The following is a 21844-nucleotide window of genomic DNA, read 5'->3' as shown; positions in this document are numbered from 1 at the left end:
ACTTTCAAAGAAAAATTTCAATTGTGGAGGCAACATTTTATGGATTCTTTTAATTTCACCAGTTTCTAATGGACACTAATCGTGAAGTAGGAAAAATGGATCCAGCATATCTATGTTGGGAACAACAAGATCAGATGTTATTATCATGGCTCCATATACTCTTCATCAACGAGTCAATTAGGAAGAAAGTTTCGTGCTACTATTCTTGAAGATAAAAAGATAGATGAATATCTTCTTCAAATCAAGCCACTCCTTGATGTTTAGCTTTGGTCACTCCTTGAGAGCATCTGAATGTCATTATTGAAGGATTACATGAATAATACAGCCCTGCCATTGCAGTAATTGGATTCTTCTGATTGAAGAAGCTGAAGTGCTAGTTCTTGTGTGTCAAAAAGATGAATATTGATGCACCCATCAACTTCACACAATATCAATAGTTGAACCCTAATAACAATTATAACCAGTAGTTCAATTGACTAAATCATCTAACCTTCTCAGTGAAACACTTTTGACTTTAGATACATATAAATCTTACGGTGACTCTCTTAGTGGTTTATTGTGGTAGTTTTCGTGCCCTCTGGTAATTTTTGCTTTCTGACATCCACTGCCCTTTTATCACTTTTTGTTTTCCAGTAATTGTCGTGTACCTTGATCATTGTTTGCTTTTCAACAACTGTTGTGTCATCTACCCATTTTGCCTCTCTAGCAACTGTCATGGCCTCAGACCATTTTTAACAAGCTTAATGATATAATACAATGCTCCACCTTAAAGGGGGTAAAGGTATGATATGAAAGTACAAAGCATATAGAAGATTGGTTGTCACATTGACAGAGAGAAAGTCATGTCCCAAAAATATATATATTAGCTTTGTTATATTTACTTTGTTAGCTCTAGCAACCAATTGGTTGACATGTTGACTTAGTCTCTCAAGGGTCTTATGTTGATGACATTTTAAAAGTTTCATCTCATATGATACATATGCTCCAACTTGAGAGAAGTGTTAGTAATATGATTACATTAAATTAAATAGGAAGATATGATATAATTTGACAGGGAAATATCTAATCAAATATTTCTTATAGTTCAATATTCATTTTGTTACTTATTATTGCATCTCTTCTTTATTATCAATAAAAATAAAAACACAATTTATTATCTTCCTTCTCAGTTTCTCTCTTCTCCACATGGTACTTCATGGCTTGTTGTTGCCCAAAATTATCAAGTGTCTCTTTCACACTTTTAAAAGATAGAAGATATCGAAGAGATAAAAAACAATAGAAAGGAGACAAACAATGACAACTTAGAAAACTATAAACAGGATCGAAATCAAAGTTACGTGTAGAGCAAGTATCTTTTCAAATGACAATAGACCAACTAGAATCTTCATTATCAAGAGTTGTAGTATGAACAATGATGGTGAAGGACTTGAAGAGGACTCACCATCTGGAATTGGACAAGTCATTTGAGTTTGTTGTTGGTAGGTGATAAAATAAAGGGGTGATGGTCTAGGTGAACTAGGTTGAGGAGAGGAATTTGGATTATTGAGAGAAGTTGGAACGGTGTTAGGAATAAAATACACAAAAAGTTTCAACTAAAGGCATAGGCAAGACTGGTTGGACAAAGTTAACATCTTGTGTGGAGGAAGAAAAGAAAAAAGTTTCTATAAAAAGGTGACACTTGCAAACATGCAATATTTTTTAGTATTAGGGAAATAACATTGATATCCTTTTTAAAACAACTGAATATCCTAAGAAGACACATTAAATAATTCAGGCTAAGTTTGTCCAAACTTGGAAACACATTGTGTACAAAACACACCCAACCAAAGACTCGAGGAGAAATGTGAAATAGAGATTCATTTGGAAACACAATGGAAAATGAAACTTCATTGTCCAAAGAAAAATAGGACACTCTGTTAATAAGATAACAAAGAGTAAGAATGACATCACCCAAGTGATGGATAAGTATATTGGCACAACCCATAAGGTACGAGCAATTTCAATTAAATGTTTATTTTTTTCTCTTATAGCATTTTGTTGAGGTGTATGAGGATCGATGGATTGGAAGTTGACAAAACATGCTAGATCAAGTGGTCGTTGGCAAAAAGGTAGTGGCAGACAGTGGTGACGACAACAAATCACAACATTCATTGTATCTCTGAGACGAACCAAACTAGGTCTTCGTAAATAAATAAATAAAATGACCATGGAGAGATGGCAACATAGGACGATAGTGGGCGATAGTGGACAATTGCAAAACAAGCAAAAACACGATTGACTCGCTTCGATACCAACTTAAGACCAAAAGGATGATGAAAAAGGCTTAAGAGATTGATTATACCTTAGCTGATCCATGTTATTTATAGAAGAAAATTACATCAGGAATCCCAAGAGTGTACAAGGAAAAGGCTATATTTGGGTAATTAATGCTAATAAGCCAAAAACAGCCTTTTAGGACAGACTTCTTAACCTGTCTAAACAAGTTACATAATCAAGATAAATTATTCTAGAAAAAGTGATGACAAAAGGTGTGCTGACATAGCCTTTCACTTGCTTGAGTTTGGTCCATGTATTTTTCAAATTTGTGATATTGATCATTGTATTAGCATAACATTTAACATTTAAAAAATTAAAACAAAATGTTTATTCTTAGAGTTTAACCCATGACCGAGAGTGAAAACAAGGAATAAAATCAATACAACACCTAGTGCATTTGATACAAGTATGACAACTACTACATGTAGAGTTTTATTAGAGGGCAAACACCAACAAGCCTTGCATTGTTGTCTTGTTTATTAAAATATTTCTACCAATAACAAACTATTTAAATTACCTATAAATATTTTTTACTTATTATTTGCAAAAAAAAAATAAAATCAAGGGTTGGTTGATTCTCCTCTTTTATTGGTCCATTGGGCCTTACATGTCGAAGCTATGGGGTTATCCTACTCATGGAAATGGCTATCTCCAAGAGATGGACTATATGAACTATGGATTGGATGTGACTGCTGATCATTCAAGCTTTTCATAATAGTAATTTGATTCCAAGGCAAATTAGATAGATAGCTTAATTGTATGGAGAACAATATACATATGCTTCTACATTTTACTCATATCTGTATGGGGAGGACAACCAGTGTGTTGATAAGCTTGCTGATTATGGTACTTTATCTCGGGGTTTCATTTGGTGGGATAATATTCTTGGATTTCTAAATCTAGAGAATTTTAGAGATAGGTTTTCTCTACCTTGCTTAGGTTTTGGTTTGGTCCCCAAGCTTTTTTTGTATTGCTTTTCTTTTTCTTCAATGATAGTCTAGGGTGCTGCAAATATTGATGTTATTTGTGGTGCCAAGATACTTGGGATGACAAACAACAAAGTGATGCTACCTTTTTTATTTCGATAAATTGAAAAAATATTTTTTTTTTAAAGTTAATGGGTGCTGATAGATTTTTCTCAACCCGTCAATATGGGAAAATTTTTGCACTCCAAGAGGGCGTACTCCTTCCATTATAAAACTGACATGGCTGGTATGTTTTTACTATTTTTAAGTTGTTTGAGATAAAAAGAGAAATGTGTTGAGTTAAGAATAATTACTGCCATAGGAGTGAGTACTGTAGGAATACATAAAATTTAATCTACTAAAGGTATTTTTGAGTACATTCTCAGTGTTTTGAGGAGTGATCAAAGTTCATGTTGTATAAGGAAATGTTCATTGGAATGATTGGATAGTCTAAATAACTAGAGCATTGTACGTAGAGAATTTTATTATAGTTTCTCTTCCTTTTCCCCTACCAAATAACAAATAACAAGGTAAAACGTACCAGCAGTTCGCTTTAAAGCTAATGTTGTGATTGCCCATGAAATATTCTTTAGCTTGACTCTTGGCTCCTGATAATTTGGAAAATGTCATTAAACAATAGAACTTAACAAAACTCAAATGACACATATTTCTACTGTAGACTACTTTTATAGCTGATAGGTGTAGAATCAGGAAAACCTGCGGAACAAGTTTTTGATCATCATCACTTTCTTCATCTGATGTTGACGAATCAGCAGTAATTGCATCATAAAACTCATCCTGCATTTCATCCTCACATTCAGCACTAGAAATAGAAGCATCAGAGATTTTGGAATGAACAACTGTGGTGGCATTTTCATGGTGCAGTGCAGGATTGGCAGCAATGTATTCCTTCAGACCTGACCCATTGTTTAGAAGCATATATATTAAATGCCTCCAGAATGGTATTCATGGGCAAAATGCATGAGAAAAAAAAGGCAGACCAACATTGAATCGTGAGAAACTTCCTTTTTCTTGTTTTGAAATAGAATATATTACTTTATAAAAGCAACAGTTACTTATGTAAAGATAGCTATTGGGTTTAGAGCAAATAATAATGCTAATTCCATAGTTTGTTGTTTCTACGATGTTTGAAGGAGGAAAACTTGTTATAGCCGGAAACTTTGCTGTTCAGGACAGTACAAGAATAATTAGTTGAAATTAAGTGTTATGTCAGTATTCAAACTCATGAAGCCAACAGTATCTTCCTGTTAGTTAATGATTTAGTTTACAATCATGTGATAATTAATAAATTTGTGGAGTTCAATCTAATCTTAATAGCTTTGTCACATGACAAATAATTTATGGACTCCAGCCTGAATGGTTTCAAGGGTCATAGGTTCTGTGTTGAACAGTACACTTGCATGCTGAAATTTAGATAAAATTGAGCTTTCACTTTCTTCCCCTCTGGTGTGATTCCAAATTCTTAAGGTCTTACCAAAATGGGGTCAGATCTCAACTACTCAGATTCATTCCTAAACCAAGAAGTTAATATCCCAACCCGGTATTCTCTTCTCGCTGAATCTCATCCTACACTATCAAAAAGAAAGCTTTTCCTCCGTCCCTCTCATGCTTTTCCTTTTCCTGATTCTTCCAAATATCCCCAATCAAAAGAAAGAAATAAAGACGGAAACTGGTCATTTATGTCAGAATAATGTCTTCGGTATCATGTTACAATTAACAGGCCAGCTTTTCTCACTGATCGAGAAAGAATTCAGAACTACATCAAAAGAAGCCTATTTAAACTACGAAGACGAGTACAAGCAAGAGTTTAGATAACAAAATTTTGAAAATCTCAACTCAAGTGCCAATCATTCTAGAAATTCAGAGAAATATATAAGATAAAAACAATGGTGCAAATACTTAACCTGCCACTTGGAACAATAATGCATGTGGAATGCTCCTCTGAAATTTTGAGTTCTGGTTATTCTTCCATCGACACCAGGACGAAGAGTTTATCTCTAAAGTGTGGGTCACTAAACATCTTGGGCTATTTGATGCCCCAGATGTGCTCAAATTTCTAATCTCCCATGAAGTTGCTGCAGCCAAAATGCAACCCATAAGGTGATAAAACTAGTCAAAGCTGAAAAATACGTCAGTGGTCATATTTTCTTTCTTTTAATCAGTCCCTAGAGTCTAAAGTTGAAGTAAGAGAAATGATTCCCATCATATAGAAATCAATACACCCTCCACAAATGTGTGAAATTAATGTGGATACCACTAAATACCACCAAGCACCACTTATCAATTCCAAGGATTTAATGCAAAAGGTTATATCTTACGATTAACTTTTGCACGTCGATATCCGTGTATTGGGGGCTTCTTCTTGTGTATAGCTGGACATTGCAAGATAGCTGCAAGAATTAAATATATAAGATATTTCAGCATATATTTGTCAGAGTATGTTTAAAAAATACAACATGGTGATCATCTAAATCAAGGTCAGACAAACTGCCATAACAGTACCAAAATTATTAATTAAAAAATATATGTTACGTAAAAAAGATATGGATACAACGCCCAAAAATAAAAGAAATTTCCAGTGGATTAGTAATATGTATACGCTTTGTATTCAGCAATTAAATGAAATGCACAATACTACTGTTACAAAAGGTCCAAGCAAGCAATCACTACAATCATATTCTTACTATATGTTCCATCTTGTCCACGAAACCATTGTCTAGAGAAGACAAAATCCTGCTTTGAGTGCCACCTGAGTTAAAAGTTAATTCAGTGAACATCATAAAAAGTAAATAATGGTTAAGTGAGAATAATTATAATAAAACTTGCTTTTCTATTCATTGATGAAAAACAAAAATTATAAGGCCATTGGGGAGAAGAGAGAGATGTCATGAAACTGTAGATAATTGGCAACTAAAATTTCGTCACTAACAACTATATAATGGACTGACACACACCCAAATAAGTAAGCTCGTCCTAAAGAATAATTTAGCAGAATGAAAACCTAAGACAATAGAAAACCAAATTAGTCAGGCTCACAAATCTTTATCGTTGAAAAAATCAACACATGATAAATCTCTATCATTGAAAAATTCACACAAATTAGATAGCACATGTATATGAAGAATTTAGCAGAAGGAAAACCAAAGTCAACAGGGAAATCATATTAGCTAAGCAAAGAAATCTTCACCATTGAAAAAAGTCCACAAAAATGAGAAATCTCTGTTACTGAAAAAATTCACACAATAATGAAATTTACAGCACATATATTACAGCAATCCAATCTCTACAATGCTATAACTTTTCAAATTTGAAAATATTAACATCAATAGATTACCGAGATAGATACTTAGAATCATATGTCCCATAAACAACATCGTAGTGTCCATCATAAGAATCTACAAGTTCCAAGTCGCATATCAATGTATCCCACCTGCAAAAGTAATCATACAAGAGAATAATTTCCTTAATATGATATCAAGACACTTAAGCACCTTCTATAGGAAACTTACTCATATCTTTTCTGTTGGTCAGTGTTCAAAATAACTTCAAAAACAGTATCTGCAGTTGCATCAATCACACCAACAGACTTTGCAAGGACAGTCTTACCATTCTACAAAGCACCAAAAATGGCAAATCAGAAATCAGACTTATTTATCTGCCCTGTCATAGGGAACCAAAGCACCAATCTCAGATGTTGTAAATATAACATAAAATAGGAACGAAGCAACACAAGGAGCATATGATAACATTTTACATATTAACAAAACTAGTGAATCAGTCAACGAGATGACTCATTAGCATAAAAAGAAAAAGTTCTGAAGATGTATAAGGTATTTATTGAGAGAACTTTTTTATTAATGATAGCCATTTAGGTTATCATATAAAGGACAGCATTGCACATAAAGGTGTCTTTTAAACTTTTATCAATAGAACAAAAATATAAAACCAACCTTCTGAAAATATAATGGCATTACTCATACAGATCCGAGCAGATACTAGTATACCACTACCCAGAACCTCTCAATGTAAGACACAAATTCATAATAGGAAGAACACAGACAAACTATTCCAAAAGCAAAAAAAATGGAGTCTCAAAATAAATAAATAACACTTTTTGCCATAAGCAATATCCATATATTCCTTTTATTTATTTATGAGGTCTATTTGATTTTGTAAAATGAGTTAATAAAGTTGTTCCTGATAACTAGAAATCAATGTTGAACCTATAAGCAACGGATGCAGGTAGACACACACCCATGCACTAATTGTATTAAACAAGGCTAGTATACAGTAGCTTCAATTTATCCCAAGCCTTTTTTGCTGTGCTGCTAGCTCTGAATTGTTGGTATTTTCAGTTAGTCATTAGTTTCTATTAGAGATTGTCAAGTCTGTGATAACACAACAGTAACAAATAGTAATTGATTCTGTTTTATCAGTTACCCTTTCTTTCCTATATATATATATATATATATATATATATATATATATATATATATATATATGCTTTCCTTTGTATAGGTTTAGTGAGTATTCTTTGTATTGACAATAATTAGATATATAGTTTTCTTTCTATCTTCTATCTCTCGATCCTCTCTATCTTACATGGTAATAAGAGTTGATACCATGGCCTCTGAAAATTCTTCTTTTGCCCACAACTCTAACACCTCCCCTGTTACTTCCTCCTACCACCCTCACACTTTCAACATACCGATCTCTCTCAAGCTTACAACTGAAAATTTCTTCAGCTGACAACAAGAAGTGCTTGCCACAATCAAAGGACTGCAACTTTTCAAGTTCTTGGACGGTCAAGAAACTCCACCAAAATACCTCAATCACGATGACACCCTTCACAACATTATTAATCCCACATATCTCCAATATGAGCAACAAGATCAACTCTTAATTATTTGACTTCTTACGTCTATGGACACATTTGTTCTCACCACTGCTTCTCAAATCTAGAATAAGCTGCATGTTTATCACGCATCCCAATCAAGAGCGAAAGATAAAATCCGGAAAGATTCAACTTTGTACACCTAAAAATGAGAGAACTGATGCCACCTATCTTCTTGATATCAAGAAGAATGTTGATACCCTGGCTGTCATCGAATCTCCTCTAACCACAGAAGACCACATTGAAGCCATTCTTTATGGCCTCTCAGAAGACTATGAAAGCTTTGTTACTTCCATCCTCACACGCACTGATCCTTGTACCATTGAAGAAATAGAGGCTTTACTTTTGCCCCAAGAAGAACGTTTGGAGAAATACAAAATTGTTAACTACCTGTCATCAACATAACAGTTATTTCTGGTCCTAATAACTCCTATAGAAACAAAAGTTCTCAATACTTCCAGAGGAATAACAGATCCACTAACCACAATAATTCGTCTTTCAAGAATCAACAATCAACAACACAAAGAACTTTACAAGAAACTCTTGGCAACAGCAAAAACCAGTGTCAAATTTTGGGAACGCCTTCTACTCTAAGTGATCCTTTGTGGTGTCCGAATAGTGGTGCCACACATCACATAACACCTGACTCAAATAATATTACGACCGAGAATTCCTACACTGGAAATGAAAAGATCAAACTACGTAATGGAATGGGTATGTCTATCTCTCACATTGGCTCTACTGTTTTTCACAGCCCCACACATAAATAGTTATTTTTTAGAAAATCTTTTGCATGTTCCTCATAATTCCAAGAATTTAATTAGTGTTTCTAAATTTGCCTAAGATAATCATGTATATTTTGAATTTCACTCTAATATATGTCTAGTTAAAACTCTGGAAACAAACAAGATCATCCTTAAAGGCTTCCTTAAAGACAGCTTATACGTTTTTTACCCCCCTTCGCTCTTCTCCCATTGTCAATGTTAATCATACTTATGTAAATTTTGTAGTTTCTTTGTGACATTCTCATCTTGGTCATCCTTCTTATAAAAATGTTCAAAAAATTTTAAAGCATAACAATATTCATGCTCAACAATAAAGCTTTTTCTGCTGTTTCCTGTGATATGTGTTCAAGCCAAAATGCATCAACTTCCTTTTTCTAAATCTGATAGTCATATAATACTCCTTTAGAATTGGTTTACAGTGACATATGGGGAACTGCTCCTATGCCTACCTCTAATGGTGCCAAATATCACAACCTTTTTAGATGCTTATTCTAAATTTACTTGGATTTATCTTCTTCATTCCAAATCTCAAGTTTCTGCTATTTTCAATCTCTTTAAAACATTTGCAGAAAATCAAACAAATCACTAATTAAAGGTCATTCAAACTGATAATGCTAAGGAGTTTTAATATAACAGTATCACTCTATCTTATAGTCTCAATTATGTGTGTATGTGTATCAGAACCTTGTGATGTCATTCACTCTCTTTTCTTTCTCAGCTAAACTCCATCAAGTGACTTATGCTGCTAAGCTTTAAAGGAAAATATCAACAAATAAACAAGTGTTGGATGATAAATTAATCACGGATGAGACAAGTGTTATATTATACTATTACAACTCATGTTAGACTAACAGAGTGAATGGAAAGCTAACTAATTTTCAAGAAATAAATTAATAGTCAATATTGCCCAAGTCCTCCCCTGCCCAAAGAAGTGAATTGTATAAGGATAGATTCAGAAACCTTGTGATCAGAAACATCCTCAAAAATTCTAATACCTGAAATCACAAACAAAAGAAACATCTAAATATATAAGGATAGATTTAACTATAACTTTTTCTAATGAAACTAATGTAAATAAGTATTACAAGTGGAAAAAGCTAGTAAAAGCATATTTGTTTGTATCAAGAGTTTGACAATCAAATCATTCAAAGAAAAACAAGGTTATTGGTTACTGAGCATGAGCTTATTGGTTATTAGGCTACTGGAAAAAAACAAGACAGAATTGCAATAGACTACAAAATAATGCAAAACAGAAGAAAATTACCAGCCAAAGTAAAAACGCATTTCCATTGATGTGCTTCAACTGCATCGCCTCCATCCCCTTCAAACCCATCTGTTCTGGACAACTTTGATGATTGTCGTAACAATTTTTCCGGGCCTTTCAAAAAGAACGCAAGAGTAAATTAGCTAGTAATATAAAGAGAGAAGCATACAAGATATAGAATGCTAATGTAGCAACTCCTCCATAATTATAGAATTTAGAAAAGAAACATGGAATTCCTTGCAAAACTAATATATCACTGATTTAGAATCACACTTACTGTCACCCTCACAATTTTCAATGCAAATTGCTAATGTCAAATTTTACTCCTTTTGAAATAGGAATAAAATAGAGGGTTTTATGTCACCGGGATTAACTAAATCCGTGATTTATTTCTTCTTTATTAATTCCTCTATAGTTTCTCTACAATATTTACTTGAACAGATAGGCACAAATTTCTACTCAAAAGTTTCTTTTTATTTTAAAATGGTTTACAGGATATTTTTGTCATTTTCTTATGCTCTTCAAGCCACTATTCAGTTAGAAAAAGTGATTTGTGGTAGGATCTCTCTAATCTATCTTCTCAGATTTCAGCTCCATGGTCCTTTATTGGTGATTTTAACATTGTGCCAGGGAGTCATGAGTATAGAGGTAAAAGTTATCCTTCTCCTTTGGCTTGCAGGGAGTTCCAGGACTAGTTTGATCAGAATTCTCTAATTAACTTGTCTTCATCTGGCAGTCAGTTTACTTGGACCAATGGCCACTTTGGGAATTCTAGAACTGATAAGAGGCTGGATACAGATGTTTGTAATACTGATTGAATAAATTTCTGATCTACAGCTCATGAAGAAAGTAAATCACAAATTTAAATAGATGTCCTGTTGTACTCCTCAAGAAACATAACAGGTAGAATATGTCATCCAAAAGTACTCCACGATGAATCTCATGATTGGGTTTTTTTGTACCTTGGCCAATTCTTATAAGCTTCCTCAAACCATGGGCATATCGCCTCACTCTAGGTCGATGTCCTTCAAGATTGATCCTTCCATAACATAAAGAGCAATTATATGTTAATTTGTGTAAAATTATCTAATAGAAGAAGAGTGTCTAAGACAGAACATAACACCTAACTATGCTCACATAAACTGGGCAGGTCTTTCATTAATCGTAACTCTCATATATATATATATATATATATATATATATAACACAAACAGTAAAAGTTAACTCTAAGCAGTATTTCTTGAAAGTATTTAGAAGTAAACAATTTTCTTAAATTTTATTATAAAAATAATGAAAATAAAAGAAGAACACATGTGATTTCAAGAACCAAAAGCATTGAATCCCCTGCCATTATGTACGATACAACACTATTAGTCAGTGTGGCCAACAAGACAATTAAAATAATGTTATTCTTTGAGACTTGAATGCGCAAATACATTTCAAAAGAGGGAGCATACTCGTTCTCCATGTTTAGTTTGTCTCTGGCACTAATTCCTTTTGACAGCTCAAGCTCGGCCTACAAAGTGCATATATCCAATAAATTAAAATTGTTCACAAATTATGCAAAATGTCATATAGTTTTATGACATCCCAATTCTTTCAGATAGCAAACAACTACTTCCGCCTTCTTTACATTAAAGGGAAACATGTTCGAAATTTCAAAAAAAAAAAAAAACCCTTCATATCCAAGCCCCCTGCCCCAGAAATAAATTTCAATCTCAATCAGACTTGGGTTTTAATAATACTTACTCAAACCAATAACAAAGGCAATGCTCAAGTTATAAACACAAACCTCGCGTTATTGTTTCATACCTGTTGCTTAGCCTGATCAAATGCTTCCATCCATCCCCTGGCCTCCCCAGCTGTAGCGCAAGCAATCTTGAAGAAAATAAACACGCAAAAGAAACTTATATTATACTACAAAAGGACAGAAAAAAGTATAACACCCATGTCATGAGGGAGCTCATTAGATTTTAAATTGATAAGCTCTGCAATACAGACATAAATTTGCATTCCAGTGCAATTGTTGAATCAAGAAACTCTTAGAAAATGGACTTAAATTTAACTTAATCCTATAAAATCGATTTATAAAGTAGAGTTTTCAACCGAATTGTAAAATGGATTTTGCAACTACTTATATATTATAATTCAATCCTATCTCTATAAGATGTGGGATCTCTAATACGCCTCACATTAACATCTTGCATGTGAGACTATATATTTATTAGTGACCTCCCTATCACTAGGTGGATCTTGTGGGTTTCTTGCAATTATTGCTTGTTCAGGTATTAATAAATTCCTACTCTAACACGATACCTGAAAAGTGTAACTAGAGGAAAGAAATTTACATCAATCTTGGTTAGAAAAAATTAAAAAAGAATTACACACATTGTGCTACCGCTTAGAAAGGTGTGTTCTGTTTTACTGTTTTTCTTTTCAAAAAAGAAAAACTTGAAAGCAACAAAAATTATATTTTCTTATAGAAACATATGATATGCAGCTTTTACAGTCTACAGAAGATGGAAGTTTGTCCTTCTGTTTTATACTCAGCAGAGTATTATAATAAGTTACAAGATCAATCATGAATTCTTCTAAGCTGTTGTGCATGTTAAAAAACTTAATCGCATGCAGACAGATGTAGTTATCAATCACTACCAATCATCACCAATTATTTGAATAAGCAATTCAAAAACATAACTTACATCTCCTTTTTTGGTCTCATCTAATCGATTGTAAAACCGTAAAACATAAAGATCCTGGGGAAGAAAACAAAAAGCATTTAGCTCCCATCAAATTTAGAACGTAACAGGACATGCATGTACACAAAAGTCTTGAGATTTTTATCCGTCAAATGGAGAATATTCCATTAAAACTAATGCATAATCAGTTTAATTTCATAGCTACAAGTAGTATTTTACCCCATTGTTGACCTTTCGACGACCTAGCTCCTCCACCATTAGCGTGGGTCCAACAACTCCCCGCCTAATTGGTTTCTGCAACGAGGAAACTTTTATCATTAACAAATTTATTGTTGAAGAAACAGAGATAAAAGTTCCTCATCAGAAAGAGAGAGAGAGAGAGAGAAAGAGATAAAAAGCCAAGGTGAAAGATGATTGAAACGGCGTTATTATCTACATTTAAAAAAAATAGTAAATAAAATTATTAAAAAATTATTGAAACAAACTAGTATGTACGCTCAATGAAATATGACTATTAATGTACCAAAACAAATATTTTCTTTTATACACAAAAATGCAAGGAATGGCAACGACCCTGCTTAGCCCTTTAGTATTTCATCTTGCCAGTTGAGTCTTCCTCCTCTCTATAACAGAGCCTTCTTAAAATTGTCATTTATCTGTTTTACTTGTAAATTTGAAGAGTAGTTGTTCTAATCATGATTTCAGTTTAGGTTATATCTAGATTAGTGGTAGACATTGGAATGAAATAGATCAGAGATTGCTTTCCATGGTTTGAGAAAATGAAAATGGACTACAACTTTTTAATAGTATCTTTATTTTAAACATATATTTTTAAAAAAACTGATGATTAGGTGAAAATTTGAAAGATAAAACAGTCATTTTATAATCTAAAAAAAAATTGAGAACGAAAATAGTGGAACGTCTTCCGCATCCACTCCATCCCTCTCCATTCCACAGATATAAGATAGAGCAATGCTACAAAATCCCTCCAGCACAAACGAAACTAAAATCGAACAAATTCGACATGAAATTATATCTGGTGGTAATCAGCTAAACACAGCATCATTAGCCTACGATCCCTTGCTATCAAGTTTTAGGAAACCGAACGTAGCATAGCGCAATCCACAATCGCATATCACGGCGGTAAATACATTATGTATTTCAATCAACATTCGTACTTAATTAATATCACCATTCCACCATCGAAACTATAATTAATCCATCAAACTACAAAACTCTTGGTTCTTCATCCTAAAACGATTCTCAATTTCAAATCAGCAGCAGCAACATTAATCGTATGAAGCTTCAATAAACTGATTCCAATTTCTATTATACTCTAAAGCAAAAAGAGTGCAATTATACTACTTCGTTTTGATCGAAACAGTAAAAGAAGGTTTGAAGAAAAGGAGAGGAATCATACGATGCCAGGGTTCTCGTGAGGATCACGCTTGTACATGGCAACATACTTTCCCCTGATGAAGAGGAAACGGAGATGACAATACTCGTGGCCAATGGAATTGACTCCCAAGTGATAAACCCAACCAGAGTACTCAAATATCCCTCCTCCTCCTCCGCTGTCATCGCTCCGCTCCGAACCTCCGCTCCCGGACTTGTTCAGCTCCGAACCTGTTGCTACAGCGTCCATTTCACGCTGCCGCTGCTGCTGCTGCTGCTGCTGCACCACACACGTGATCTCCCTCGGTATCTCGGATTCTTCTCACTTGTTTCGTTATCGTTATTACGTGCCTTAATGTCTCCAGTTAAGAGATTAATCACACAGTTGGTTTTCGTTGTGACACGCGCCCAATGTTGGGTAGGCTGGTGGGGCCCAGTTTACGTTGGGGATGGTGAGGTACGAGCTGGTATAAGTTGAGCTGACCGTCAAAGTTGTCATTATGCCACGCCAGGCCAAACGCGCTTCACCACGCGCCATTGCCAGTTGGAGGATGCCTCTTGCCACTCCCAATCTGCCACCTGTAAGTTTTCGCTTTTTAGATTTTTCTAACTTTTTTTTTATTGGTTAAGGGCGTAGTTGTCTGTTACTACTTTATTACGTCTGAGTGATTTCAAAAAGTAAAATAAATATACCTATCATAAACTTATTCATTAAGGAATGCTTACTTTGCCAAGGATGGTTTTCAAAAAATACATCCCGACCAAGTATGGAGTTAAAGTTAGGTTGTTTAGTTCAGAAAATTATTCTAAAAATAGTCAAACTTATTATTTTTTATCTAACTCTTTTTTCCTTTCCAAACAGAGAATTGAATTGTATTTTATACTCTTAAATTAATTATAAAATCAATAAGGTTTTAAAATTACACAAATTCTTCTTGTTTTTATAGCCTTATACTGATCCCTTTAATTGTAAAAAAATTACCAACACTTAATATTTATATATATATATATATATATATATATATATATATATATATATATATATATATATATATATATATATATATATATAGATAGATAGATAGATAGATAGATGACACATATATCTGTATTATAATAAGCATTTATACTTAACACCTCATACTAACATATAAATTCACCTATCATCAAAAGTCTACATCTTCAACTGTTTTCATTCCAAGCATGTGCTTCGTTATAGAAATAAATAATCGTTTTCAATTCACTATGCATCATAGTATGACAATATCTGAGTATAAAAAGTGGCTAAATACAACAATTCAATTAAATATAATTAATTGCAAGATTTTAAATTATTTTAAAAAATATTATTTGAACAATATAAAACACCGTATTCATCCCACAAATAGTTATACTAATTTAGTTATGGTTAAGTTCCTTCAACAAATTAAACACGTGTATAAATTCTCTGAGTCATTACTTGTTCAATGACTCTTTAACCACTTTACAATTAAAACTCTCTAATTATTCACTTAATTAATTTTAGCTTAATAATGAATGATGATCCTTGTTAATTAAACCTCTTAAATTTTCTTTTAAATTTTCAAATAAATGAATTTCATCCAACGAATGAAATACTCATTCAACTACTGAACCTCTTGAATTTTCAAATAATGAAAACAAAGTGATCATCTAATTTTGTAAAGAACAAATATGCATAACTTACTTAAAAAAATCATAAAATATACCAAAACTTATAACTCTAAAGAAATTCAAATACTTAACTTAATATTCAAATGGGTTAAATATGTTTTTAGTCCCTGAACTATCAAGCGATTTTGGTTTTAGTCCCTACTCAGAACTTTGATGGTTTTTAGTCCTTATTGTTTTGAAACTCTGAGTAATAGTCCTTAAAATTGGACGGTGTTAAGTTTCAGTGGATGTGGCAAACGGCGTTGCCACGTGATCACTGATATGCTCTATTCTCTGTCTGCCACGTTGGATGTTTGAGTGTTTGAACTGATTAATTAAGTTGATTAATTACGTTTTGAAACTGTTCTTGCTTCATTCGAATCTTTTGTTCCTTCGAATCACACTCTCTTTTGGTTCGCTTTGGCAGATTGAAAATTACCATGTTCAACTCGAAGAAATGAAGAGCATGAGCAGGCAGGAATACTTGCACATTTACGAAGGTACACATCGAATAATTAACAATTATGTGGGCAAAAGCTACCAATTATTATGTGATAATCATGATGACAGAATATTTATTTGCTTTGCAGAAAAAGCAGTGGATTTTCTAGGGGTGCTTCAATATACCGAGGGGTCACAAGGTTCGTGTGGTTCTCTTGAACCCTATATTTGATTTAATTTCACCACTAACAAATTACTGGTAATAATTAAAGAGAGAAGAAGAAGATAGAAAGAAAGGCTTAGTGTGGTTTGCCACTCCGGTGCGTATTAAAAATCAAAGCCAACGGATCTACCATCCAACAATGCCAGAATATTTTGCGCTGCATAGGAGAGATGAGAAACTGTCCAGTGGCGAAGAGTTTCCGAGGAAGAGAAAAGCGTGGGGTCGAGTTTGGCTCTGCAGAGAGGGCAGAGAGGGTGCTTGGAGAGCTAGGTGTCAGCGCATTCCACATGGAAGGCGTGGTTGCAACCGGGAACGAGTCGAGCGGGTTGGTCGGTGGCGATGTCGTCGAGGCAGACAGCACATTCGGAGGCCATGAGAAGGTATTTTCCGGTGATGGAGGGAAGCTTTTGGAGCTGCGAGGGGGAGAGGCCGGCGTCGGAGAGTGAAAGTAAATCCCCAATTAAAAAATTTAATTTCACTTGTGAACCCTACGTCTGATTTCAATAAACAACGTAATTAATTAACTTAATCTCAGTTCAAACATTGAAACATCCAACGTGGCAGACAGAGAATAGAGCAGATCAGTGATCACATGGCAACGCCGTTTGCCACATCCACTGAAACTTAACACCGTCCAATTTTAAGGACTATTACTCAGAGTTTCAAAACAATAAGGACTAAAAACCATCAAAGTTCTGAGTAGGGACTAAAACCAAAATCGCTTGATAGTTCAGGGACTAAAAACATATTTAACCCTATTCAAATTCAACTATCTAAAAAAGTATATCCAAACTCAATTTAGCATTCACTTCAAACTCTAAAATCAAAAATACAAAACTAATCATTTTAAATTTACAAACAAATTTCAATAGAGTTATCACTTCTTATAATTAACTCAATGATCATTTCCAATTCACTAACAAAATGAAAAAAAAAACATATAATTTCTTTTACCAAAAAAATCGTTCAAACTACAATAAACACCACCAGTTATTAAAAATTTTAGATCTAAACTACATAATTAAGCTCTACCAAATTTTAAAAACTTTTGAAATATTCATTCCCTCAACTAACCAAACCAAGACAGATATCAAACACGAGCAAGAAAATAAAATAAATCTTTAAAATAAAATAATTTACTCTGATTTAGAAACTAATGAGATAAAAAAAAATCACCACTCAAACTACTTCAATTACATAAGGCAGAGTTCGATCTTAAAAAGAAAAAGAGTTAAAGAGAGGGAGAAAAAGATGTTGGAAAGGTAGAACTGATCTTAAAATAAAGAGTTAAAGTTAAGAAGAAGAAAAAAAGGTGTTGGAAGAAAGAAGAAAAAAGTAAGAGAGGAGAAAAAAATAATTGTGTGTACTAAAGAGTAAAAAGATAACAAAGGTATTGGAAGAAAGAAGAAAAAACAAGAGAAGGAGAAAAGGAAATCCCTGAACTAAAGAAAGAGAAAGCACACAATTTTACACTTATGAATTTAAAAATAATTAATTTTTTTATATGATTCTAAAAAATTAGTATAATAGATTCTTAATAATATTGAAATTTTCATAAATGTTTAGCTATAACTATTTACTATTATTATTTAAGAAAGTATTATAAATTGGGAGAAACATAGATGTTGTATTAATATTCACAAAATTTTTAAAAATATAATAAATCAAAGAAAATAGTACACTTTTATTGTTGACATGAGTATTTATTTATATTAAATATGAAGAAAAAAGTAAAGTGTTGACTTGGAAATCAATGAAAAAATTAGGAAGTAAGTTAATTAAATAAACAAACGCCATCTCTGTTAATAAAGTATGGTATATTAGACTATTTCCTTTAATTTTTTGAAAAATATTATAATATGAGGGATCGTTGTAAGTTTTAAATTGGAAAATTTAATATAAGTGTACAATATATTTTAATATAATTTATTTTATATAATAGTGAAAGTTTCATAAATACGTTATGAAGTATCAATATTTTAATTTAGGTATTCGTGTTTGTTTGATATTTCAAAATATTTTACCTATATTTATTATTAAAGTGTTTAATTTATAAAACAATAATATTTTTATGATCACAATAATTTATATGTTAACAATATATTATTTTAATTTAGATACATACAATAATAATTATATACTTATTATGCTTTTAAGAATTGTTGTAATTTTTTAATATACATATATCACTATAATTATTTACTATTATTTTTTAAAAATATTTCTGAATTCTGAAAGTTTTAGATGTTGTGTAAATATATTTTAAAACTTTAAAAATATAGTAAAACAAAGACAATAATACTACAGATTTTATTATTCAGTATGAGTTTTTAAATATATTAAATATGGACAAAGAGTTGACTTCGGAATAAAATAAATATAAATAAAAGGACGTCATCTTTATTAACAGAGTACGACATGTTAGATTAATTTCTTTAATTTTTTTTAAAGATATTATGTTATTGTGAATTTAAAAATAATTAGAAAATTCTATATAATTGTACAAAATGTTTTAATATAGTTTACTATAAATAATTCCGAAACTTGCAGAATGTGTAATTATAATTATTCAAGACAATATTTTTGAATCTGAAAATTTTTGGGTGTTGTAGAAATATTTTAAAAGTTTAAAAAAATGTAGTAAAACAAAGAGAACAGTGATGATGAATATTTATTATATTAAATATGAATAAGTTAAAGAGTTGATTTGGGATTCAACTAAGAAATTAGAAAAACAAATGAATAAAAATTTAAAACTGCTGTTAAAAATTTGAATTTAAGTAAGTGTAATTGTCAAAAGAATAATAATATTTTAACAATATTTTTAATATTATTTTAATATTATTTTAATATTATTTTTGTATTATTATTTTTGTATTATTATTTTTGTATTATCGTGGGATTGATCTAAAATTATTATATAATGAATAATAATAATTATTATAAATATTAACATAAATAATATTAAAATATTATTAAAAAAGTGTTGTTAAATATCGTTATCCGGTCATAAGTTCACATCCCAAAATGTCACTTCCGAATCGCTTTTAAATTCCATGTGCACCTTCTGACTTTTCTTGGCTTGTGGTGCAGAAATTCCTCACCACAAAATCCATTCCAAGATAGAGAATTTTAGAAAAAATAGACTAAAGTTTAAGCAATGACTAATTGACTATTCTTTAAAATTGTTTCTCATTTCGAACATCTTTTTATTATATGGATATAGATACAAATAATATATGAGATATAAGAGTATGGATATATTTATCTTGTTTTGTTTTTTTTATATTTAATTTAATTTTTATTTTTTATTTTTTAAATATTATATATATATATATATATATATATATATATATTAAATTTCGATATTACGTGCAATGTATTGTTCTTTTTATTTATTCAAATAAAGTTCATTTTTATTTTTATTTTTTTAGATATGATTTCTGCTTTATAATTATTTTAAATTGCAATATTTCAGTTATATGTATTTAATTATAATTTATTTTAGATTTCTAATATTCCTTTGTTCGCATGCACATGTGTAATTCGCGTTATATTCATACTTCGATTATAGTAATGAATGCAGTAATTAAAATTTTTTTCTTGAATTATGAAGAAAAAAAACTAAATAAATTGATTAATTAATTTATTCTAACTTATATACTAGTTTGCTTAGTAATAAAGATTTTATATTGTTATGATTGTTCAAGTCTAAATAAGAATTTTACTTATACGAATTAATCAATGCATTGTTCGATTGGTTTGAACAAATTTAATAAATTAATTAATGAATTATTTAATTAACTTAAAATCTATTTGAAAAATTAAGTGACCGATAATCATTTGATAGTTAAATGAATAATTCAATTATGGAACAGTTGGATAATCAATCAATGTGTCTTTTATATTTGCTTTTGTTTTATTTTAATTCTTTTACTATTTTAAACCTTATATTGTATATATTTTTAACTCCTTTTATAGATTTTTATTAGTATTATTTTAAGTGATGTTATTGTACTAGATTCCTTATACTAGGTTGTAAATATGATATATAGTATACATGTACATAGTTACAAACATTTGTTTAAGAAAAAACACTTATAATATTATATTAATCCAATCGAATAAATGTTAGTTATTAAATATGAATACATTTATATTGATTCAAACCAACTTAGATCTTGCATGACCAAAATTGAATTAAAATTAAATTAATTCCAACTTAATATAAATTTTGTTGACTTAATTTAACTTAGTTTGTCATTATAAATATAAGGGTTAAATATGTTTTTAGTCCCTAAACTCTTGACCGTTTCTGGTTTTCGTCCCTCTTCCAAAGTAAGGTACAATTTAGTCCTCAATCTTTAAAAAACGTTCGTTTTAGTCGAAAAAACGAACGTTTTGAGGACTAAAACGAGGACTAAAAACAAAATTTTGAGGACTAAAACGAACGTTTTTCTAAAGAATGAGGACCAAATTGTACCTTACTTTGGAAGAGGGACGAAAACCAGAAACGGCCAATAGTTTAGGGACTAAAAACATATTTAACCCTAAATATAATTAACTTAACATGAGTCTTTTAAATTCAGAACTAGTTAAGTTATGCTTGACACAGGCTTAGGTTTACTCGACCCAATGTGTACTCTGATAACTCAAAGATCTTAGTTTGACCTGACCCAATTGAAGTTAGATCGAGATTCACACAACCCAACATTGATAACTTTAATTTGGCTTAACTTCGTTTTATCTCAACTTGACTTGAGTTTTGTCAACTCAGTTTGACATAAGCATTCCTAACCTGATATAATGTAAATTATCTCCAATTGACTTGATGTGAGTTTAATTCAACTTGACATCACCTAAGAACCATGTAATTCATCCTAAATAGTTATAGTCTAACCATTCTTACAAGCTTATGACTCATTATAACTCAAGTTAGTCAACTTAATTAAAATAGACTCAGTATAATTTGTCTTAAACTTGACTTAATACGAGATTAGGTTTAGCCTAACATACCTTAACCATTGGATTTGACTTGGTTCAACCTAACATAAGTTTAACTCAATTTAATTTGATTTTGACATAATTATATATAATTTACATGCTTGACTTGACTTAAACTCAAATAATATTCAAATATTATTTGAATCAACTTAATTCAACCTTGTTG

The 21844-nt window shown here is 31.4% G+C and overlaps 1 protein-coding gene across 2 annotated transcripts in view; it reads right to left on the bottom strand.

The window, feature by feature from the left end:
• Positions 1-14705, bottom strand: part of LOC124837893 (protein ENHANCED DISEASE RESISTANCE 2-like) — a 28008-nt gene extending 13303 nt beyond the window's left edge. The window contains exons 1-15 of one of the 2 annotated variants that reach the window (XM_047313366.2): positions 14365-14705; positions 13164-13238; positions 12948-13001; positions 12058-12123; positions 11703-11761; positions 11208-11284; positions 10246-10359; positions 9942-9976; positions 6812-6912; positions 6649-6732; positions 5987-6051; positions 5621-5692; positions 5207-5377; positions 3999-4198; positions 3823-3889 (exon numbers count right to left, since the gene is read on the bottom strand). In XM_047313366.2, coding sequence (XP_047169322.2) covers positions 3823-3889; positions 3999-4198; positions 5207-5377; positions 5621-5692; positions 5987-6051; positions 6649-6732; positions 6812-6912; positions 9942-9976; positions 10246-10359; positions 11208-11284; positions 11703-11761; positions 12058-12123; positions 12948-13001; positions 13164-13238; positions 14365-14589 — 1465 coding nt within the window. In that variant the 5' untranslated portion in view covers positions 14590-14705. Of the gene's footprint in view, positions 1-3822; positions 3890-3998; positions 4199-5206; positions 5378-5620; positions 5693-5986; positions 6052-6636; positions 6733-6811; positions 6913-9941; positions 9977-10245; positions 10360-11207; positions 11285-11702; positions 11762-12057; positions 12124-12947; positions 13002-13163; positions 13239-14364 lie in introns of both variants that reach the window. The other variant, XM_047313365.2, reaches the window with a different exon arrangement.
• Between the last annotated feature and the right edge of the window lie 7139 nt (positions 14706-21844).

Source organism: Vigna umbellata, chromosome 1 (assembly GCF_029865625.1).
Source record: "Vigna umbellata cultivar VRB3 chromosome 1, Vumbellata_1.0, whole genome shotgun sequence".
NCBI classification, from domain to species: domain Eukaryota; kingdom Viridiplantae; phylum Streptophyta; class Magnoliopsida; order Fabales; family Fabaceae; genus Vigna; species Vigna umbellata.
The sequence above is the reverse complement of the archived record's forward strand: the minus strand, read 5'-3'. Positions and strand labels throughout refer to the sequence as shown.